The sequence below is a fragment of the Vombatus ursinus genome, unplaced genomic scaffold (assembly GCF_900497805.2).
Source record: "Vombatus ursinus unplaced genomic scaffold, bare-nosed wombat genome assembly UNPS02008961.1, whole genome shotgun sequence".
NCBI classification, from domain to species: Eukaryota; Metazoa; Chordata; class Mammalia; order Diprotodontia; family Vombatidae; genus Vombatus; species Vombatus ursinus.
The window spans coordinates 3,620,523-3,645,101 of record NW_020948739.1 but is presented as its reverse complement, the minus strand read 5'-3'; the positions used below and the strand labels follow the sequence as shown (position 1 = coordinate 3,645,101).

At 37.5% G+C, this 24,579-nt stretch overlaps 1 protein-coding gene across 2 annotated transcripts in view; it reads right to left on the bottom strand.

The window, feature by feature from the left end:
- Positions 1-838: 838 nt before the first annotated feature.
- POP1 (POP1 homolog, ribonuclease P/MRP subunit) overlaps positions 839-24,579 on the bottom strand; it is a 34,764-nt gene continuing 11,023 nt past the window's right edge. For both annotated transcript variants that reach the window (XM_027850019.1, XM_027850020.1), the window contains 12 exons: positions 23,744-23,992; positions 22,503-22,590; positions 21,868-22,055; positions 20,953-21,206; positions 20,736-20,829; positions 19,077-19,188; positions 18,217-18,336; positions 13,728-13,843; positions 10,507-10,698; positions 9,709-9,863; positions 7,081-7,446; positions 839-5,044 (listed from right to left, as the gene is read on the bottom strand). In XM_027850019.1, the coding sequence (XP_027705820.1) occupies positions 4,414-5,044; positions 7,081-7,446; positions 9,709-9,863; positions 10,507-10,698; positions 13,728-13,843; positions 18,217-18,336; positions 19,077-19,188; positions 20,736-20,829; positions 20,953-21,206; positions 21,868-22,055; positions 22,503-22,590; positions 23,744-23,992 (2,565 nt within the window). In that variant the 3' untranslated portion in view covers positions 839-4,413. The remainder of the gene's footprint in view (positions 5,045-7,080; positions 7,447-9,708; positions 9,864-10,506; positions 10,699-13,727; positions 13,844-18,216; positions 18,337-19,076; positions 19,189-20,735; positions 20,830-20,952; positions 21,207-21,867; positions 22,056-22,502; positions 22,591-23,743; positions 23,993-24,579) is intronic.

Sequence of the window (24,579 nt, the reverse complement as noted above, 5' to 3'; positions counted from 1 at the left end):
CTCCATAACTCCCAACTGTTCTGCTAAATGCCTGCCCAGGGCTCATTATTTCAGGTAGGCAGCTGTCTTGCCTTGGCATTCCAACACCCCCCACCCGACTCCTTCCACATTCCAGTTCTGGAATCACATCAAATCTATACTGTCATTTCTCCTGAAAGGAGGATATCAATCCACCCCCCCATGACTCCACTCAGAAACCCAGTGAATTTTCCAAACTCATTTCCCCTTGCTAGAATGGAAGCTTCTTGAGGGCAGGTTTCATTGATTCATCTTGTCTCTAGATGCCTACTGTTACTGTTACAGGTAAAAAATGGTGTTAAGTACAATGACCAACTTTGATAGACTTAGCTCTTCTCAGCAATGCAATGATCTAAGACAATTCCAAAAGATTCATGATGGAAAATGCTACCCACATCCAAAGAAAGAACTATGGAGTCTGAGGGCAGATCAAAGCATACTATTCTTTTTTCTTTCTCGTGGTTTTTCCCTTTGGGTCTGATTCTTTTTTACAACATGACTAATGTGGAAATATGTTTAATATGATTGTACATGTATAGCCTATATCAGATTGCATGCCGTCTTGGGGAGGGTGATGGGGAAAAATTTAGAACTCAAAATCTTATAAAAGTGAATGTTGAAAACTAAAAATAAATCTAAAGGGAAAAAACGGGGTTAAAAGAGAAATCGGCTGTCTCATTGCTCAAACGGAGGCTCACTGAGGTCTTCCACCTTAGCGAGGTCACCATGGATCTAAAGTCAGGTCCTCCATTTGCAGGTTTAGAGATTCAACTAAGTTTTAACTATTTAACCAGGAGTGATCAAGACAAGGGTGAAACTATTTGCATTAATAACCAAACTCAAGAGTGGCAATTTATTCATTTATGAGACATTGAGCAAGATAACTGATACTGATCATTTGCACAGAACAGGCATGCCCTTCCTCAGAATACCTTTATTCAGACCAAATGACACATCAGAAGGTGATCTAGGGCTACATCCATCAAGCTGTGGTAGCCTGATGAATTCTCCCCCACTTCACAGATATTTTTAAAGAACCAATACCGATTGCTGAGAATCAGAACATTCCCCCTCCCAGGAAGCATTGGAGACACACTGAACCAAAGATTTACTCTCTGGTTCTCCTTTTTTCTAAACCCCACACAAACCACACATACATCTACCATTCACATTTCACAATTTTCAAGATTACAGTTTATCTCTGGTTAATTACAATTTGGCAGGGCAAAATGTTGCCCTAAAGGTCATCCTCCAACAAGACATCTCCCACACCTGTCAAAAATCACACAAGATTCCTTGAAAGATATAACAAGAGATAAATTTGTCTATTACAGAAATGCACAAGGCCATGTAATGAAAGCCAGAAGTAACTAACAGACAGTTTGCATGATCCACTGGTATTAATGCAATACCAAAGAAATCGAGAGGAAGCCCCTAGCACAAGAGTAGAACCCTTAGGGAGGACTTATAGGAGGACATAGACAAAGGGTCACTCAGGAGAAGCCATAGATGGACTAGAACCTCTACCACAGACTACCCATGTGCCAATGAGATCACAGACCCATCAAAGTATAAGTGACATTTATCTTTCAATGAATTTAACTCTAACACTTCACTGAGGCCTGAAGTGACCTCTTCCGCTTCAAGTTCCTAAAAGCTATGCCAGTGAAGTCCCACACCAAAACTTTGAAGACAAAGCTAGGAATGGATTGAACATCTATCTTTTGAGGACCAGCAAATTTAAGTTGGTCATCATCAAACTGACCACAGGGAATGAAATTTTGGGGCACAGCAACTCAAAATCTAACTACTTTATGATCTAGAAATACAATTTGAAATCCGGCCTCAGACCCGTAACACTTACTAGCTGTGTGACCCTGAGCAAGTCACTTAACCCAGATTGCCTCACAAAAAAAAAAATTAAGAAGTGAAGGGCTATACCAACAGAATTCAAATCACCAACTCTTGTTAAGAACTTACATTTATAACTGCTTAGAAGATCATCTGAGCTTATCACCATCCCACTTACATGTACAGCTACTACATGCACAGCTACTTCTGCAGCAGGATAAGTGAATCCACTTTTACTTAGTATGTTTAGTACAAAGCACAGTGTACTAGGAACTGGAAGACCTGGATTCTGGTCCTCTTTCTTTCCATTACTGGCTGTGACAAGCCACATGATCTCTTAGCTTTATGTAGAAGAAACCCATTTTGTCTCTCAAATAGGACTTGTGAGGATTAAATGAGATCATGTACATGGAGGTGCTTTGTAGGCCAAAAGGTCTTAACACAGAAAGGCTATCATCGTGCTGGGTCTTGCTGGTGTTTCTATTTCAGGGGATCACCCTTTCTGACCTGGTTCCTAAATTCTAAGGTTGTATCCAATTTGGAGCCTTTGGCCTCCGTATGCTGTATGCTATTACACTTGTTTGCACCACATAATTTGTTGCTTAACATATCTAAGTCATTTGTCCAACAAGATAAGCATTTGTCTTATACCTCCATTTTCTAGTATGGTGCTAAACAAATAGGCACATAGGTAGGGCTTATTATTGATTCCAATAATAAATAGAATGAAGGAAAACAGGTCCTTTCATCTGTCTATCCTTTCTTTTTAACAGGAGGAAAGTATTTAATGACCATCTATTGTCCTTTTAGAGTTCCTTAATGACAAGAACCAGTCCTTTTTCCATAACAATGGTGCTACTGACCAACAGAGCAGATGCTTTTAAGTTATTTTCCTAGAGTGGTCACGCTTTGTGCCTTGATGCATCTAGTCTCTAGTATCCACAACACTCCCTTCTCCTCTCCCCCTCTCACTCATGACCAATTATGGCAGATGGTTGTCTGGAGATGAAGATAAGGGAACTAATCCTGGGAATGAACTTTCAATGTGATCTCATTAGCTCTAATCACTTAGTAACTGAGGCAATAGGCAAAGTGTCTTTAATAATTTGTACATTAGCATATAACACATATAACATCATAGGATGATGTGGCTTTTAATTTACCGTGACAGACACTATTTAGTTACAAATCTTTTTCTTGTAAGGGTCAAAATATTACTTTGGTTGGATACAAATTTATTCAGGGAATTGTTTAGGGCATTCGGAGATGGAAATTAGAGTGTTGGTTCAAGATTGGTATGCCTTTTCCTTATTACTTGCCCCTCCCTCCCATCACCCAACAGGTATTTATTACCAACTTCTATTGCAGAAATTAAATCTGCATAAACATGCACTAACATTCAATTTAGACATGCAAGATAAAAACAAATTTCAAACTGGTCCCAAGCCTGATCTTGCTCTAAGCCCCTGAACCAACAGCAGAGGACAGCCCAGAGCATACAGTCTGAGGGAAAGGAAGATGGGGGCAGGTTGGTACTGGAAGCAGAGGGAAAGTTAGTTTGTGACCCATCTGTTTTTCCCCAAATGGAAAGTGCCAGATGTTTTTCCTAAGCATCATTAGTATACAGATGCTGGAGTTCCGAGTAAATTCACCCCTTCTTATCTGCTGCCTAACACTTCCTGGGCATCATGAGATTGCAGTAAAGCGTATAACAACATGGCTTATAGAATATCTTTATAATTTCAGAGTATCTTACAATTTGGCCATCACCCTGCTAAGGTAGGTAACTCTAATACATCTATGGCTTTGAGAAAAATTTGAAGCTGCACAAGGCACAGGAAGATTGAGTGACTCCCAAGGACACATGCTGGTCAGTCAGGCCTGGGAAAAGGCCATACAAACTCTGATTTGAGCTCCTGCTCCAGCTCTAATCCAACTCATTTTTCCATAAGCAGGCTGAGCCTTGAAACAAGACAGCAGCCATAAATTTGTCATAGTTTTCTTCTCCATGGCTAAGGTAGTTACAGGTTCTCGCTCCAAGTCAGCAGTTAAATTACACAGAGGGACACCTTTGTGTCCCACAAAGGTACATTATGTACAAAGACTCAAACTGAGAAGTCTCTTTTTTACAGTAATTAAATGCACATTAGACTAGTTATATGAACTAAGAAGCTTTTCAAACAGAACATCCTGCTCCTTTGTCAGAAAACTATAGCTTTCAATAATTTCTAAGCAAAAAATATACAGAACAAGAAATCACAATACTAATAATAACTCTAGTTACACAGGCCAGAATTTAAATATTCTGAAGGAAAAGGCAAGGGATGGAAGTCAATACCACCAAGTAATGTAAACATATGACATGATGAGTTAGCATTTCATTCATTTACGTAACACACTACAATAGATTTTTAGCTTGTTTTTTCAAGCAATTTCACATGACATATATAGTGGAAGGCAAAAAGCAAAAACTTAAATTGTGTGGCTTTGTTTGCTATGTTCTCTTTGGCACCATTTGTACCTTGCTGTCATATGAAACGGCATTTATATATCAATAATTATTCTAGCAAATCGATACTGCAGAGATGCCGGTGTTCTTAATAAAACCAGCCCCCTCTTGTCTGCCGGTTGACTTAGAAGCATCTCCAGCAGGCCGGTCAAACTAACAAACCCCAATGCTTCTCCACAGCCAGCAGCCAGTGAGAAATCTCCTTGTGTCACAAATCCAAGGAGGGTCCGAGAGCAATGGCCAGTGATGTCAGGGAGAGAACCTGGCCACAAACCAGGAGTTCCCTCTGCACACACTATGGCACAGTGCTGCCCTCCTTGTTTCTGCTCCTTCTCTGTTTTCTTTTCTTTCTGTTTCCGTGCCTTGGCCTTGAATGGGTCACTGTGTCTGGACTCCTGCGGGCCACCATAAAGCCGATCTTCATTCAGAAGCAGGATATCATCTTTTGATGGGATGCAGATCATGGTGTGTAATTCTGGGTTTCCCTTTTTGAGCAAAGATAGGCTGACCCACACCAGGGACCTTGGATAGTCACGTAAGATTGGCAGGCAGGTAGCCCTCGTCAGCTCCTGCTGCTGATACATCCTGGAAGCTTGGATGGCTACTCGATTTCTTCTAGCAACAGGATGACACCAGGCTGCTAACAACTTCAACAATTTTCTACTCCTAAATGAAGTCAAAAACATCTGTTTCAGACTATTTTATTCAAAGAAAAAAATATAAACAAAAAATTCAAGTGCTGATGTAGGTTGCTAAACTTTAAAAATTATATCTATGGGAAAATATCAGTAACTCTAAGCTGGGAAATAGTTTACATGTATTATCTTATTAATTATTGGATTACTACAGTTAAATATGTGGAATGGGACACCAACCACTTTGAGAAAGAAAAGTTGGTCAGAAAAACCTGTAAAGACTTATATGAACTGATGCTGAGTGAAATGAGCAGAACCAGGAGAACACTGTACACAGTTAACAGCCACACTGTGCGATGACTGACTTTGATAGACTTAGCTCTTCTTACCAATACAAGGATCTAACACAACTCCAAAAGACTCACAATGGAAAATGCTATCCACATCCAAAGAAAGAACTCTGCAGTCTGAATGCAGATTGAAGCATACTATTTGATCTCCTTTGCTTTCGTTGTTTTGTTTCTTCTTTCTCATGGTCCCTTCCATTAGTTCTAATTCTTCTTTACATCATGACTAATGTGAAAACGTTTAATATGAATGTATATGTAGAGCCTATATCAGACTACACGCCATCTCGAGGAGGGGGAAGAAGAGAAAGGGGAAGAAAATTTAAAACTCAAAATCTTATGGAAGTGAATGCTGAAAATAAATAAATTAATTATTTAAAAAAACTAAAGCAGGCTCAGCTAGGTGGTGCAGTAGATAGAGCACTGGCCCTGGCATCAGGAGGACCCGAGTTCAAATCCAGTCTCAGACCAGACACTTGACACTTACTAGCTGTGCGACCCTAGGCAAGTCACCTAACCCCAAATGCCTCACCAAAAAAAAAAAAAAAAAAAAAAAAAAGTGGATATGGAACTTGTCAAAGAGGTATGGCAATGTTCTGGGGCTTCATGTAACCAGCACAGTATCATACAAAAACATATACCATCTATATACAAAGACTTAACTGTTTTACTTGGATGCTGAGCTTGATCTCTTTCAAAACAGTAATAAATACTTTTGGAAAGAAAAGAAAAGAAGCTGGAGGGAAGGAGGGATTTAGGATGCGGGGCAGGGGTTTTTAATCTTGGGTTCATAAACTTTTTAAAAAAATATCATGAGAGCTGTTTTCCTCTGCAATCTCATATTTTTTATTTTATGCATTTAAAACCTTCATTGATAGAAGGGGTCCAAAGGCCTCACCAGATTGCCAAAGGAGCCCACAACACAGAAAAGTTTAAGATCCAGGAGGTGGTGAGTAGGCATAGTAGTAATCAGAGAGCAATAAGGATTAGAGGAAGGATATTCTAAGGAGAAAGGAACTTGGGAACTGTGGAATGCCTGCAAGAGGAAAGGAGTGACTGTGGTGGAAAAAAAAAAGGGAGTTACTAATGGAAAACTGTCCTCCATAGAAACATTTAACATTTTTGCCTACTGAGTACAGAACAGGCAAAAAGAGCCTTTAGGAGAAAGCTTAGAAATGCTGTTTTAAGACAGGTCATTTCATAAGTAACAAACACCTACACTGAAACTAGAAGGCTAAGGAAAGGTCATGGTTTTATAAGACACCCTCCATAATGTGGTGACAATGTGGAATCAAACGGACGCTACCTTAAACCCAGAGGAATTGGAGGATTTGCTTAATCTAATGATCGAGAGTAAAGTATGGATGAGTCACACACCTCTTCTTCCCTGACTAGGTGCTGCTCTGTGTAAAAACAGCTACGACGTGTTCCCCAACCCTGATCGTACCTATTACTTGGCAGAAATTATCTTTGTTAATGTTTATTTACATCAACATCTTCATTACTAAAGTGCTATCAAACAAAAAACTAGGATTGGCTAAATGATTTCACCTTGCCCTCGAGCTCTAGACAAAAGCACAGCTTATAAAATGAATTAAGACGATTAAAATTGATTTGTGTGTATGCTCAATTCGTAGTCTACATAAGTTTTTAAATCTGGAAAGATAATCAAAATCCCATCTGCAAATAAAACATTATAGAACGATTATGAGTCGCTTACCTGAGAACACAGAAGGTGCCCTTTGTCCCACCACTGTCATTTCCACATACGCCTTCTCCTGTTGTGTCTCCTGCCACTGCAGCACCTGGAGAATCGGTGTCCATCATCTCTTCTGGCTCTCCTGGCTTGTCTTTCAAAGTCTCAGCTTCACAAGACAGCTTTGACTCCTGCTCATCCTCCACAACACAAAGGTCTTCTCTCCCAGGATCACTCTTGACATTTGCCCACGAACAAGAAGGAGATACCAGAGACTCTGCCCGAGTTGTAATTCTTGATTCCCAGTCTCGAGTTAATTGTCCCCAAGGACATCGGAAAGGTGACAAAGTACCATGTTTGACATAGTTGGGCCTCTTTGCTGGCGGGTGTCTAATTAAAAATAAAGAGAAACCAATTTGCACAAGGTGGGATTGTCCCTATGTCACAGGAATCACTCAAATAAATATCAATCTTCGTAATAACAATCAATTCCTAATCTGTGTGCCAAACACTGTACCAGGAAATTAAATAACCCCTTTCCTATAAGGAGCATCTATTCTATTGGGGCAACCAACATTTACAAAGTCAATATGAAATAATGGGTGGGAGTGGAGCAGAAAGGGAGCTCTCATCTGAACTGATGCTTGAGCTGAGCTTTGAAGGAAGCTAGAAATTTTAAGAGGTAGAGGTGAAGTGGGAATGCAGTCCAGGTACAGAGCACAGCCTGTGCAAAGGCAGGGGTGGGAAATGGAATGCCAGGAACAAGGAGCAACAAAGCAGGCCAGGTTGGCTGGAAGACAGATGTGAGAGAAAGCAATGGGTATGAAATAAGCCTGGAAGGGTAAGCTGGGAATAGACAGTGAATGACATACTAAGCAAGGGAGTTTATAGTTTATACTAAAGGCAATAGGAAGCCACTGGGGTTTAGTAAGCAGGGCTAAACAAGATCAGACCTACGCTTCAGGAAGATGGATTTGAGGGGGGTGGGGGACGAGGCAGGGAGATCCAACTGGAATTGGCCAATGCCCAATTGCAACTGGCAAGCATTTGTTGAAAAATAAAAGGTGATAGAGGCTTGGATTTAGGCACTCTCTCTGGGGAGATGGGGATGAAGGAAAGCTACAGCCATGGTTTAAAATGAGAACTACATCCATGAATTTACATGCTAAAGACTGATTAAGGGCAGCTAAGTGGCACAGTGGATAGAGCACTGGCCCTGAGTTCAAATCTGGCTTCAGACACTTGACACCAGCTGTGTGACCCTAGGCAAGTCACTTAACCCCAATTGCCTCACCCCAAAAAAAAAAAAAAAAGGAGGGAGAGAGAGAGAGAGAGAGAGAGGGAGGGAGGGAGAGAGATAAAGACTGATTAAAACTGTTAGAATCTTTGAACCATGAAAATCCAGCCTAATTGTTGGTTACCATAGCTTAAAGGGCCTTCTGGGAAATATGACTGGCTCCTGGCCTAAGGAATGAGTTCTGAAACCAGATTTACAACCCCTAGATGCATCGTAGAGATTAAACTGGTCTTGGAACTAGATGGACCTCCCCTAGGCTAAAGCAAAACTAGCCTAATCTTCAGCTTTTCCAAATCTGAACAGATTAAAAGCAACAAACAGTACGTACTAACAAACACACTTCTGTTTGGACCTACAACGGACTAAAACCATAATGACCTTCAAAAGCAGCCAAATAATGAAACACCTTTTATTATGGGGCACATGTGCCTGCTAGGGTAGGGATTATTATTAGGCTACAGATACTATTTATGTCTATTTCTATCCTCAAATACAATTTTAACTTTTCGCTAACCTCTCAAAGAAATAAAAAACCTTTCCCCTCAGCCCAGAACAAACAGATCTAGTGGAAATATCCCAAAGTTCATTTCATATCATTACTAGGGAAGAAAAAGCTGAGGGGCAGCTAGGTGGCACAGGGGATAGAGTACCGGCCCTGGAGTCAGGAGGACCCAAGTTCAAATCCCAGTCTCAGATACTTGACACTTAACTTGCTGTGCGACCCTGGGCAAATCACTTAACCCCAACTGCCCCCCCCCCACACACAAAGGTGAGATGTCTGAATACACACATCCTTTATAGTCAAGTGATTTTAAAATTCTCCATTTGAGTTTACAATTATTCATCTGAAAGTTGAATTTCTTCTTTTATCAGTGTTGGTCTTTTTTCCATGTTGCAAGTTGACTTTTAAAATGTCTCTGCTTAATACAATGGAAAATGCATACTTGACTATGAGAGGCATGCAACATCATCAGCATAATCAAGGAACCCAGGGAAAGGGCTCCTAACTACTCATGTACACAGAGAAAAGTAGATGAGAAATTTATTGCACTCAATTACATATTTAAAAATTTACTTTTTAGGGGCAGCTAGGTGGTGCTGTGGATAGAACACCAGCCGTAGAATCAGGAGGACCTGAGTTCAAATCCGGCCTCAGACACTTGACACTCACTAGCTGTGTGACCTTGGGCAAGCCACTTAACCCCACTGCCCAGTCCAAAAAAAAAAATTTACTTTTGAGTAACACTTATCTCAAAACAAAACACACAGACCAGTGAACAACTAACTGCTTCAGTGTTGAGTAAATCACTGCTTTATTAAATGTGAACTACTATTAAAGCTAAGAAATTTTCTACCTTTTGTATTTTTCCAGAAGATTATTTTCTTGTTCTCTGGCAAACAAAATTCCAGCAGGGCAGTCTGGGAAATCATCAGGGATGCTGGGTGCTCCCTTATACCGAGAATGTATGAGAGCCTCTTTTAATCCTCCAACTCGTGCACCACGATAGATCTAAAAAGAATATCCAGAAAAAAACTGTGACCTGACCCATCTAAAACTCAAACACCATGCTACATAGAATTGCTTCACAAATGTTCCTACTCTTACATGATCAGGTGAATATCTCTTGCTCTAAAGCTTAAACATTTTGAAAATTACTGATCAATCTAAAGGTACAAATTTCAAAATGACTTTCATTTCCTCCAAGCACGATTAGAATGATACTTAAAGCCACCTCTGATAAAAAGATAGTTATAGTTTTAGCACACACTTTAGCTATGGATACATGTGAGGAAGATACAGTCAGTATTTTTTTTTAAAAAATAGCTTTTAAGCAAAGGTTTTTGAGGCTGTATTGTCAGAAGTTTCAAAAGTATGACAATGCCACCATTTTTTATCATCTCTAATTTATAAAAGGCCAATTTTGAAAATTTCCCAAATTCATAGAGAAGAGGGCCCTGGTCATCTCAACTTATGAAAGAAAGACTAGTTCCATGAAATAAGTAAACAGTGTCGTTACCACAAAATACTTAGAGCCAAGGGCAGAAATACTGCATAAAATGCCCACCACATTTTCAGCATTTGATTTTTACTACAAAGATGTCTTCAAATATTTTCAAATATATCTAAAATTCAGATTCAGAAAATAACTTACGAAGGGAATCCAGAAAGCCATTCCCCAACCTTTGGGAAGTAAGACATCCCAGCCACTTCCCCATCCTAATCGATCTTCACCAGTTACTTTCCCTGGTTGTTGGATCAACAGTATGGGTATCTTGGATTCACGGTGGCCTAAATTAAGTTGTGACCCAGGCACCATCAATTCACTTCTCATCTGGTTTAACTCCTGAGATGAAAGAAAAGAATTGAAGGCAAGGACTCTTACTCCTTTAAAGAATCAACAGGATAGCCCGATGGACAGTCAAACATCAAATATTTATGAAGTATCTACCATGCGCTAGGCACTGGAGATGTAAGTACAAAGAACTAAAGATTCCCTACTTACTAGAAGCTTGCATTTACTCTAAGGAGACACAATACATATGCAAATAGATAAAACACAAAATTAATAAATAAAAATATATATAAAGTAAAATATAAATACAAAGTAGTTTGGGAGGGATGGCACTAACAGTTGGAGATATGGGGGAAAAGGAAAAGCTTCATGCAAAAGATGGCATTTGAGCCAGGTTTTAAGAGAGATTCTTCAAGGTGGAGGCAAAGAGAAGTCATTCCAGGCACAGGGACAGACAGGGCAAAGGCAAGGAGTCGTGAGAGACAGCATCACTCGAGACGAACAAAGAAGGCCAATCTGGTTGGAAAAGGTTAAGAGGGGGAGGAATCACCAATGGAGATGGAAACATAGGTTAGGGCCAGATTGTGTAGGATTTTAAAATTTAAACAGGAGAGTTTCTATTTGATCCTAGAAGTAATAGGAAGCTACTAGAATTTGTTGAGTAGAGAAGTCATATAATCAGATCTATCTACACTTGAGAAAAATTACTTTGGCAGCAGAGCGTAGATAGACTGGAGTAGAGACAGATCTGAAGCAGGGAAACAAATTAAGAGGCTGCTTGAATAATCTAGGTGAGAGGTAATGAGGTTCCCCATTCCTGGTCTAAAGGTGATAGTTGTGTGAGTAAAGAAAAGTTATCAAATCAAGAGATGTTGTGAAGACAGAAATGGCAATTTTTGGTAACTGACTTAATATTGTAGGGACAAGGAAAGTAAGGAGTCTAGGATAATGGTGAGGTTACAAACCTGGGAAAATGGAAGGGTTTCATTCCATTTCTGCTTCTGACAATAATGAGAGAAGCCTGGAAGATGGAATGGTTATGAGAAAAAGAGTTCAGTTTTGGTCATTTTGAGTTTAAGATGTCTCTGGAACATCCTGCCTGAAATGTTTAATAGGCAACGGGTGATGCAGGACTGGTGCCAGATACATGTGTCTGTGAGTCATCTGCAAAGAAATAAGAGTTGAACCCAGGGGAGCTGATAAAGTTGCCAAGAAAAAATGTAAAGGGAGTAGAGAACCTGTGACAAAACCTTGGGGTTAGCCATGAAAAGAGACTGAGACAGGGTGGACAACAGAAAGAGAGGAAAGACTATCCAGGAGGAAAAAGGTGCAGACACATTAAGAAGCCTGAAGCTGAGAAAGGACCAACATGGTTGACGATTAAGAATCGCTACTCACTTCAGAGAGAGCAATTTCCGCAAGTTGTAGAGGAGTAAGAGGAGAGAAGGTGGAGGAAATGGGTGCAAACAGCATTTTCAGGGAATTTGACTAAGGGAGAAGAAATATTAGAGTAGAGGGTATGGCAGAGTCCAGGGAAAGTTCAAGTTGCTTCTTCCGGAATGAGAATTTGTCTATTTCACAATATCACCTAACTGCTGAACAAGAGTGATAGCAGAAAGTTACCTAGGTGAATTAGGTAGAAAACTCCTCAGATAATTAAGGGGTAGAGGGAAAAGAAAACTAATCATCTTAGTAATCTTTGGAAACCCTGTTACTTCACTTGATATAGCTAAAGTAACTACTTCTGTAAAACTACATGAAAGGCCAAAAAAGTGAGAGGCCCAAATTACTGAGGATCTTTCTAGATTCAAAATATCATAGCCAAGATAAAACATACTGTAAACTATATAAATAATATTATCCAAACAGCAACCACCACATTTTTGTTCTACACTGAAATTCTATTTTTTTTTTTTTGGTAGAGGTCGAGGTATGGACAAGACTGCTTTCCAATCTACCACTTCATAGGTTTTAGGAACTTCTTGTTCAGTCATTTCAGTCGTGCCTGACTCTTCATGACCCCATTTAGGGTTTTCTTGGCAAAGATGCTTACGTGGTTTGCTATTTCCTTCTCCACATCATTTACAGATGACGAAAATGAAGCAAACAGGGTTAAGTGACTTGCCCAGGGTCACACAACTAGTGTCTGAGGCCAGAGATGAACTTAGGTCTTCCTGACTCCAGAAGCAGCACTCTATCCACAGTGCCACCTAACGGCCCTTTAAGGAACTACCAGTGAAGAAACTCTCACCAAGCAAAACTGGCAACTTTTTGCAATTCATAGTCAGAAGAGGTGAGAGGCACTGAGAGGTTTAAGCCATCAGCCTAGGAGGTCACAAAGCCAACACCTGTCAGAAGTAGGTAGAAGAAGAAGTAGGCTATCTACTATGTCATGCTATTTCTACTGCTGTTTAATGAATGCTATTTCAAGATGATAATTAGAGCTAATGAAAAGCAGCAGGATGGGCTGTCTCGGGAGAAGGCAGGTTCTCCCTCAAAGGAGATCTTCAAGCAGAAGTTGTATGATCATAGGTTGAGTGTGTTACAGTAAGGACTCTTTTCTAGGGAATGGATCACACTTGATAGTGGCTAGGGTCAAAATTACCTTACAGTTTTTAAGCCTAAGTAGTTATTACTCCAGAAAATTAACAATTTATAACCCCCAAAAATAAGTAAATAATCTCTAAGTAAACTAGAATTTAAATCTTTTGAGAAATGCTTTAGTTTCTAAAACAAAAAAATTAGACAATCTATTACTTTAAAATAAGGTCATTTATAGAGCAAATTTAAAATTTACAAACCACTGCCTTTACAACAAACCCATGAGGTAGATAATAAAAATAAATTACACGTTAAATATAAATTACACTTGTAAATTACAAAAAATGAATTACACTTACAGAAAACTATACAACGTTTGCAAAGAACTTTACATACACTTTGTATGTGCTCCCCTGTATTTCCCTAAGTGAAAACAAGGAAGAGCCAGACACATACATACAGTAATGGGAGTCTCCTATTACCATGGCAAGACATTCCAACCTGTTAATTTGCTAAAAGCCTCTGAGCACATTCCTTACCTTCTCTGAGATTTTATTCTCTGTGACACTCTTACATATATCCTGGTTCCAGATAAAACTATGCGCACACTCCACAGGCACGCCCTCTAGGCGCAGTTGTCTAACTTTTTCATTATCTACAAAGAAAAAAAAAATCTTTCAAACCACACATTTTCGATAAATGTTAACAAAGTCAAACAAATGCTCATATCCTGAAAGTTGCTTATAGATTACAAAATATTTAAGTGCTGTGTTCCTGAAAATGTCTTCATTTTAGAAAATATCTTGTCAACAAGAGCAGCTAGCTAATGCTAGGGTCGTTCATTTATTATCATGCTTGCCTATCTGTGAAATGGCAAATGACTGAATTTTCTACCACATTATAAAATGAGGAGGTCAAATAATACAATATCTCAACACTAAATTACTTCTAGGTAGTTATTTGGTTCTGTATTTACAAAGACCAAATGCTATGTCAATCTATTTTTCTAGAGTAGTTCCTATTTTGCTAAGGTGGCATGATCCAAAAACTAGTATTCTATGCTTTTTAAATCTTTCCTAGGAAAAGTACAGTAAGCCAACAGAACTGGGGGGAAGAAAAGGCATGACCAATTTCAAGTTTGGGGAAAACCAATTTTTTACTAAGTTTAACATATATTAATTTAACATCTATGCTCAGCATATTCCCTGTGAAACACTTTAAAAGAGCTCAATAGAAGGATATGGGCCTATAACGCTAAAATGAAAAGTACCTCAAAGGAGAGGTTGGAAAAGGGTAAGAAAGACTATTTTGGACTTTTTCAGCAACACAAACACACATATAGTGAAAGATCAGAGATTGTTATTCTTCCAATTCTCTCTATAAAAATTATTAAAAAAAAAACTTATTCTTGAGCATTATTCTTTTTTTTTAAGTAGGAAAATATCTTAAGTTTTGCTTCATTGGGCTGAGAAATTGAAAAAATGATCCAGTTGATGTTTGTTTCAAGCTGTAGTGCTGAAATGTTGGCACAGAGAGAAATCATTCAAAGCTATGGATATGGGAGGCTTCTCGGAGCTCTGGTGGCTGGAAAAAAATAAATTGGAAGCAAAATTGAAATATATTTCATAGTGGAAGGCAATGAGAGAAAGACTGATTTGAAAAGCTTACTAGATATCTAAGTTCCTTGAAGGCAGGAACCATTCTAGTACAATGTAAACACTCAAAACACTGACTATTCAATTTTAGGTAACAGGGCTTACTTACACTGAAGTTCAAACAGCTGCTCTAGAAACTAACAAAATATATTTCAAAATCCTCCTACTCTCCCTGAATTTCTATGCACTGGTGCTACAGATTTAAAGATAAAATTAGACTTCATTTGGTCCAGGCTACCAGTAAGATATGGTTTCTCCTTGGTTTGTGAGAATCATGAGACCATTCAAATCACTTTCAAACATTTTAAAGACAGTTGGAGATGGATCATTCTTAAAAGAAGACTTTTAAGACTTCTTTTAAGAAGGCCTTAAGCCCTTTAAGCTAGTTAGATATAATAGCTATATTACTAAATGAATCAAATATGCTAACTTAAAGGCCTATACTTGCTGGGGCCTAGAATGTCACTCCACTTCAAACACATTATAATATGTCCAACTAAAACTTTACTTAGGCCTTTTTTCTCTTTCAGATTCCACTCAAGAGCCTTCTAGTTAGTTTGAAAATTGAAACTGTGACTTATAGACAATCAAGCAACCAAGAATATAAAACAAATTTCAATTTTACAAGAAAACTAAATGAAGTTGTTTTAATTAAAATGATTTTTTAAAACTTTAAACTATTAGTCTGGAGAAGACAATGGATTTAAATAAAGTAAAAAAAAGCAAAAGGAAAATAAGGAATATTTCATTTCAAGGCCAAAAGACAAGCAACGTTGGGTTCTTTTAATTCACTACACAATAAAGTTAAAACAGCCTGCCTGATAATAGTAAAATTTTTGCAATGGAATTTAGCCAAACTGTAAGACAAGGCACAGAAGCTCAGATGTCCCTCAAAGGGTCAGCAGATTAGTGCTCTGAAAAGTATTTGCAAAAGCAAAAAGAAAATATGACAGTGACGTCTCTAGCATTCTGATGAGAGAGGACCCCCTTTCATGTTTTGTGGGGGAAAAAACAGGAACAAGAGGGACACATAAAGAGGTCACAGTCTATCAGCATAGTTTAAGTCAAATTTTTAAAAGATAAATCCATCACTAATTTGTAAATCTGCATTCTAGACATCAGCAAGAACCTAATAATAATTCTAACATTAAAAAAGTCAGCAAAAAGAAAGGTACTAACATAACACAAGCCTACTTAACCATATTTAAAAATGTTTTTCGGGGCAGCTAGGTGGCGCAGTGGATAGAGCGCCGGCCCTGGAATCAGGAGGACCTGAGTTCACATCTGGTCTCAGACCAGACACCTGACACTTACTAGCTATGTGACCCCAGGCAAGTCACTTAACCCCAATTGCCTCGCCAAAAAAAAAAAAAAAAAATTCAATTGGAAAACTAATTACCTTAAATGATGAATGCTGTCAAAGTGCAACATTATATAGTTATGTAAGACCAGGGAACAAATTTATTAAGCAAACATTTGCAAAGCATCTTAGAACACAATGACTTCAAGCATTCCTGTTACCTTCTATTTGACATGTTTATTTTTGATAAGACCCAATTCTCGTCTGTATCAAGATCTAAGTATCCAGAAGAAACAGCCAGGTGATAAGCTGTGTTAAAGGCTTTCAAGTTCTGGACAATCATGAAGCTGCTCAAACTGATTCATTTTGATTCAGCACAGTGAAACTGCTAGAGTTTTAGTGATCTTTCTTCCTAGAAGATAAAGCGTTGGGATAAAATCTTTACTCCTTAAAAAATTTCAAGTACTGCATATAATTTGTGGGAAAACTGCTTCAATGAAGTAACACCTAAATTAGGTCTTTGCCAAGTTGAAAGACCATGGCAATGTAGCAAGATGATGATAATTATACTTGATATAGGTTTGGGGTTCTTGTAATCACAAAAAAAATTGTTTTATTTTGTTTTTTGCAGATATATAGGCAGGATAAGTCAGTCAACAAGCATTTGGTAAGTACCCATTGTGAGCCAGGCACTGTACAAAATTCTGGGGATACAAAAATAGGTAAAAACAGTCCCTGTTCTCAAGGAGTCCACAATATGGAAACAACTATGTACATTCTATCTCAATACAGGATAAATTAGAGATAATCGACAAAGGAAAGGCATTAAGGGCAGACAGGAAAGGCTTCTTGTAGAAGGCAGACTTCTGGTTGGGACTTGAATGAAGCCAGGCAAGGCAGGAGGTGGAGATAAGGAGGGAGAGAGTTCCAGGCATGGGGGACAGACGTGAAAAATCCCAGAGTTGGGAGACAATGTTATGATTCAGGAAGAGCCAGGAAACCACAGTTACTGGATCTCTGAGGATAGTGAGAGGAGCAAGGTGGGAAAGGTACAAGGTCCAAGTTATGAAGGACTCTGAACATGGTGCAGAGGATTTTATATTTGATCCTAAAGGTGACAGGGAGTTACTGGAGTATACTGATCAGGGGAGTGCGATGTGAGGCAGAGACCAACCAGCAGATCCTTGCAACAATCCAGGAAGGATGGGATGAGGGCCTTCACCAGGATGGTGGCGAGGTCAGCCGAAAGAAGGGGGAGTACAAAAGAAATGTCATGAAGGTAAAATCGGCAGGCCATGGCAACAAACTGGATATGGGAAAGTGTTTGTGTGTAAGAAAGCGAGGAGTTGAGGATGACAAGCTCAGGCTTGCAGAAACTAGACAGAATTGAAAAACGATAGATCAGACTCAATCTGAGAGCACGGAATTCCTCAAAAAGACCACAGTAGCTATCAGCAAGGCTACAGAATTTGATTAAAGCCTTTAAGAAATTATGAAAAAATGGATAGTTATCCTTAAGGAACAGGTAAGAGAGGAATGGTCACTCCAGACACCATTGTCCTTCAAAAGAAACTTAAATTCACTGCCTCATCAATCAAGATCTGATCCTAAAACTCTTCTTTTCCAAAGAGCACATCTTTTCTAATTCAGTTTTGACAGAAAGTAGACACAGAAGTAGTAAAATATCTTCTGAAAATTTCATTCTCCATACCTGTCCTTTATTCAACCACTGAGACACTAATTTTCATTAAGATTAAATATGCTTAAATTACAGTCTGGACAAATGAGATAGCATTAAACCTGAGCACCTGGGTTGGCCTTGCCAGGATTCGAACCTGGATCATCTGTACATCTAAACAGAGGCTTCCACTGAGCACAAGACCAGCTGCGGGTGCAAATCCCTTCCCTACAACTAAAACCACTGACACTATTGTGAGTTTTTTTTTTTTTAAGGACAAGTATTACTTGACACTAAAAATATAGAGAAATCAGGAAGAATGTATACAAGCAAAACAATGGGTCTAAGTATGGCCAACAAGGCTTTGCATTCTAAGGAAAACTGGGGCATGTTACCTTGGCATTTTTCTAGACTGGGCAAAGCCTTGGCCTTCTTCTGAGGTAAATTTACTCGAGGATCTCCAACGGTCAGACCCAGGACGGTACCTGCTGGAAATTCTGCTGGAGATGCTATTCCTTTAATGAAAAGGATAAACTTAACAAAAAGTTATTCCAATCAAATATGCGGCTCTGTGTTCACTTTGATCTTTCCAGACTTTCCTATGTGCCTCCCTTTCTCTAGGGCTGACGGGTAAAAGACAATTTTTCTTTCACTTTCCCATAGACATTTTGCAAAACTAATTTATGTGTAAAGCATCACAAATACTATGAAAGATCATGATACAAAAACAAAAAAAAAATTTGTAACGTAATATAAAAATGTTTTCCATCTAGACCTGGTATGGGCAAAATAAGAGAACGCAATGATTATACCAACATGATATTCAGGTAGGTTTGAATTATTTAGTACCTAATTACATAAACTTAGTTACAATTTCACAATAACAGTCACTTGGAAATGATTATTAACTACACCTCACTCATGGAATTTACAGACCTCTAGTGTTCTCTTCATATAGCACAACAAATAACTAAGTCAAAAACCAAAAAAACTCACAACCTCAACAACTCTGTCATGTGAAGTACATATATTCTTACATATGTACAATTTGAAAGAGCTAATTACATTTCTTAAATAAGAAAAATAACAAAAATCAACTTAAATTTGCCCAACTTTCTAATTTTAAATTAACAATGAAATGTTTTAATTAATTCTATCCTTAGGACACATAACCAGCCTAAAAGTAACATGTATGTGTAACCTCCAGAAGCAGCCACCTTCACCTCTCCCCCTCCCCATTTCCCCTCTTGTATACCTCCCAACAATTCAAAAAAGGCTTCTTGACGATGATGGACAGATACACTATCAGGATTCTTACAGGCCTCAACCCACCAACTGTGAGGTACTGTTTCTGCATCTTCTACCTCCTAAAAAATAATAAATTCTATTATCAGGTAAGATAATATACATCAGACCTTAAGCTTCTGTGATTATGAGGCCCAAATTTGCTATTTTTCTCTTTTTGGTATTGCTCAGTAAATTGACACCATTCCTCTAAATAACCCACTAATTAATGTTGAATTATACTAATACAACTTAATTTCATAATTTCAAGACATAACAAACAAAGTTAATTAAACAAGGAACTGCTGCTATATCCTTTTCAAGATTTCACATGAGGAAAAATGCATTAGGTTTTATTTAAGACCATAGATGTTGAATTCATTAAACTATTTCAACACCTGATATAAATCAACTTTCATTTTTTACATATATATAAAAGTGTGTATTTTTTTAAAAACAGGGTACTAAGAAAAGGCAGCCATCCTTTTTCTCTACCTCTCACACTTCTACAGAATACTCTTCTTAAAGCTGAAATATTAGTTAAAACAACTCATTACTGTTTTAAGAAAGCTTAAGTCTAAAAAATTTTACAACATTCTTATAAACTTCAATACAATAAAATTCTATACAATATATAGACACTTCAATGAGAATACGATAGAACTCAAAAGTTTAACATAATTACTTGACTGAGAAACACTACAGGACAGCAGAAAGAACACTGGATTCAGAGTTCAGAGACACCCGAGTTTACAAGCCTGCCTCTGGCTCTCATGGCATAGTTATGGGCAAATCCTTCACCTGCTCATTTGTAATATGGGATAATAAGGCATATACTGTCTTACAAGATTGTCGTATCATAAAAGAAGACATATGTAAATGTACTGCTTTGCAACATTTACAGCTATGTAAATATTAAATATATGAAGTTCATCAAAGATTCTAAAAGTACCTCAGGTAATGGGTTGATCTCTGAAGAATAAAGAGCCTGAGCCTGCGTTATCATCTCAATCTAATCTTTATGTAAGACATATCTAACCTTTTAGTCCTTGTCACCTCTCAGTACTTCCTTAAAATTCTCTGTGATGGTAACCTTGTCCTTGCCAATCTAATTCAGAACCATTCTCAAATCAAACCAATCACTGACTTTTGTATATATCCCATGTTTCAAAGCAGTACAATGTGTACTGTTGTATTTATGCTCTAGCTGGAATAATAGGATCAGTTATAAGCTAGGAGCTTATAATCCACCTTTCTAAAAGTTTAAAAGCACATCTTATCTGTTTTAACCATATCTAAGGTCAGAAAACAGGGAAAACTGAGGCATTAAAAAGTTATCTGACTTTACCAAGTTTATGCACTGAGTCAGTGAAGGAGATCTGACTCCAAAACAGATTTCCTGACCATACCTATCAAGAAAGATATGCCAAACTAATTAATAATGAAAAAAAAGGTCAAAACAGTTAAGTTATGATGTTATTTTCCTAGATTTATTTCACTGGGAGAAAAGGGAGGTAAAATGATAAAATGCAGAATGAAAAGTTTTATCAACTTCTAATACACTGTCTTAAGTTAGATTCTGTTTATTTGCTATGATAGTCATAAGAATTATGATTGCATACATCCTTACAGTATAGACAGAAGCAGTTTTCAGTGCCTCAGTAAGAATACTGTGAGATAGTGGACCAATTAGTCGATATCTGTTCATCTCCATTGTGAAATCACTAAAAACAGAAAAGAGGATAAGGATTTAAATATGCATTGCTATTATAAACTACCTGGAAAACAAACATAGAAAACTCTTTGCTAAGAATGCCCTAAGAGTTTGGGATAAAGCAGCCATATACCTGACCACAATGCCAGTAGTTGAGGATGTCCAAGAATATGGTTGAAATGGATTTCTAGTTCCATCACCCACAATTTTTTTCACTGGATTAGTATTTTTTTCTCCATCACTCTCCCTCTTTCTTTTCTTGCAATTCTCAGTCTGTTTAATGTGGCTTTTCTCTTCATGTGGCGTCAAAACTACTTCAGGGATAGAGGCAGCTGCTTCTGGAGGTTGCACACACTGACATACTAGTTTTAGTTCCGTTAATATGTCCTAAGGATAGAATTAATTTAAAACATTTCATTGTTAATTTAAAACTAGAAAGTTGGGCAAATTTAAGTTATTTATGTAATCTTTCTGTTAAAATTCACATAAACTTTACTACGCATCCCTTAGGCAATTTACCTAAAGCATTTTTATGAAAGTATCAACAATCTGAACAATTAAAAATCAGCCAACAGATTAGCTTGAATAAACAATGCAATTTTAAATTATTAACACAATGAGACTATGGAAGAAAAGGTAACAGCCAAACCATGAAAAAACTCATTGAAAAAAGTCATCAACATTCTTAAAATGGTTTATCCACCATTTTATTTAATAGGCTTATCACTTATTCAGCATCCAAATACTGTAGTGATTTTGTTAAATCAGTGTTTGTGTTACTTTTAAAAACAAATCTCCAAACTAGGCATGTTTTAACCATCTTTTTTAAAGCTTAATTATTACTGAAAAATCAGTCAATACTTATTTTTCAGTCCATATTTATGATCTTATGAAACATCTCTGGTTTCTGTTTATACACTCAAATACAGGACATTCAGCCTGTTTAAATATCCCAAGTTTTTGTAGTATCTATTTCCAATGAACACTATTCTAGGTTGCCTACCAGAAAAATCATCATTCTAAGCTGATAAAAAATGAAAAACCGTACCTGTTTGAGAGTTGGATGTGTCCATAACCACAATTTTCTATTTACAGGAGTGGTACTAGTGCCACCCTCAGGTTTCCAAATAAATGTGATGGGACCAAGCATTTCTTCAGGATATTTATCAGCCCGATAAAGAACTAGAGAGCCTTGCCGTTTTCCAGACAGACAGTGAACTGCTGCAAAAGTGAGTCCTAAAACAATGAGATGTGCAGAACCCTTATGATTGCAGTCTGAGAAGATAGCTTTCAGTAGTCTCCTTGCCTAAGCTCATTCTGGTAAAAGCATCAGAAATCATTTGATAGCTATCACAGCTTTCCTTAGACTATAAATTCTCTTAGAATTTACCAGAAGCCAAGCTTTTTCACATCTTTGTATCCTCCACAGTTGTGTACACACCTAAGATAAGTGAGCTTTAAAAACACTTCATCTATGATAACTATGACTACTGCTACCACTACTTCTACTACTACTACTACTATCTCTAGAGTGATGTAAAATTTTTCAAAAAAAATCTTTGTAAGTGGCTGCTGTTCATTAAAATTCTGCGAGAAAGGACTAATTTTTTTCTATTAACTCTGCAAAACAAAGTGAAGTAGCTCTATCCTATGTAAGCTGTGTATCTATATAACAATTATTACCTGTATCTATACTACACATTCGAGCCAGTGCCTTTAGTATTTCTTCCTCTTTGCCATTTAACTCCAGACAACAGTAGTATGATAAATCCTGTGCACAAAAGTGAGAAAAAGTTGAGTTTAAAAGACAGGTTTGAGATTTTTTGATGAAGTAGAACTCAATGAAAATTAAAAGCATATGATTGTCTTAAACCGCTAAAATTCCAAGATGATGAATTGCTTTCATTATCTTTTTAAGTTAATTATCACTCTAAAAAGGTTTCAACTTAGCATCAGTAAATGTTTTTGCACAATGAATGACAGGAAATGATTCACATTTATAAATTCCAATTTACTATTTAAAAGGTGATTTATATTGTGTTACAAACCTTTGAAAAACATTACAATACTCCCTACTTCACACAGTTATTTTAAGGATCAGAAGTTATAATAGATTTGAAGGAAAGCAATTAAACTAAATCTCTCTCTCTAAGTAGAGTACTAGAAGGCTTCTGCTTAAAAGCAGATTCCTTCCCCAACCTCCCAGAATACACTCAACATAAATAAAAACAAGTAGCCAACTCCTTGGTAGATACCCATCTTGGGGAGTTAATGCAGACACTCAAAATCATTTATTCAAAATTTGGGAATTTGAGATTTTTTTTGGCAATGATTTATTTTTACCCCATACTCTTTGTTCTTTAAAACCTTGAAAACATACAATATTTATTGATACAAAGGACTTTAAAAGTTCTCAAGTTGGTTAAAAATTAACCAATTGATTGGTTCAACACCCCTCCCTCCTCTACACTCCCTGCAATCTCATATTTACCATTAATTTGCTTTAAAAAATATAAATCAAGTTAAAATATAAGAGTGATTGTGACTACTTCCAAATTTGCAGGGTCCAAACTAATTAGGTTTTTGTTGTTACTGTTCAGCTATGTATGACTCTTCATGACCCCATTTAGGGTTTTCTTGACAAAGATACTGGAGGGGCTTGCTATTTCCTTCTCCAGCTCATTTTAGAGATGAGGAAACTAAGGCAAACAGGGTTAAGTGATTTGCCCAGGGTCACACCGCTAGTAAGTGTCTGAAGTTATATTTGAACTCAGGAAGATGAATCTTCCTAACCCCAGGTCTAGCATTCTATCCACTGCTTCACCTAGCTGCCCAATGAGGTTTTGCCATACTGTTAATTCCCTAAAAAGTCTCAGAAAATACTAAACAACAAAAGCAAAAGAAATGAAAGCCCAGCATCATACCTGAAGGAGGCAATGCTTTGTCATTGCTCGGTAAGAAGCTCTGTAACTCTTAACGGTGGGACTCTCCCCTAAGCAGTATCCCCATTTCTTCACCATATGGAATCTTTTGGCATGCCAGATGTGAGTTTCTAACCACACATTCTTTTTTTGTCTCCGATTAAATTCCAAGAGCAGGTTTAAGTGACATCTCCGAGCCTTGCGGCATTTATTTTTTGAATGCTCCTTCTTCTGATGCTCTGTTTTCTCAGCCTACGTTGCCAAAAACATTGTTTTTTTCAGAGGTAGTTTTTAAATCCCAGTATAAGATTTTGATTCTAACACATAACAATGTTAAACTGCACAATTCAAAACCACTAGGTTTGCGATTAAAATTTTATTTTTTGTATGTCATATCTGTCAGAGTTTTTGTCTTGTTCTTAATTTGTGGCACTTTCTGGAATGACACTATAAAAGATTTGACAAGTAAAAATCATGTTCTCTTTGTCTTAAGACTTTACTTCTAGTAAAACAAAAAACATCACAATGATTAGTTCCTAAGCAGGAAATAACTGTCTGCATTTAGGCTACTCACTGACAGTCTAATGCTATTCACTTTGAATCATACTACTTATAGCACAAAACCACAATTTAGGTTAATATCTGGAGCAACAACAGGCTTTTGTGATACTTGATACTTATGTGATAAAAAGAAACCATTTTTATGATCTTAAAATGCTCAAATCTAAGACTATGAGCAAAAAACTAATCAAACTTGTACAGGCTTAAAACATTCAGCCTTTGAACCTGAAAGCAAACTCAACTCTCCCCATGGACCTACTCTACCATATCTAGAAAAG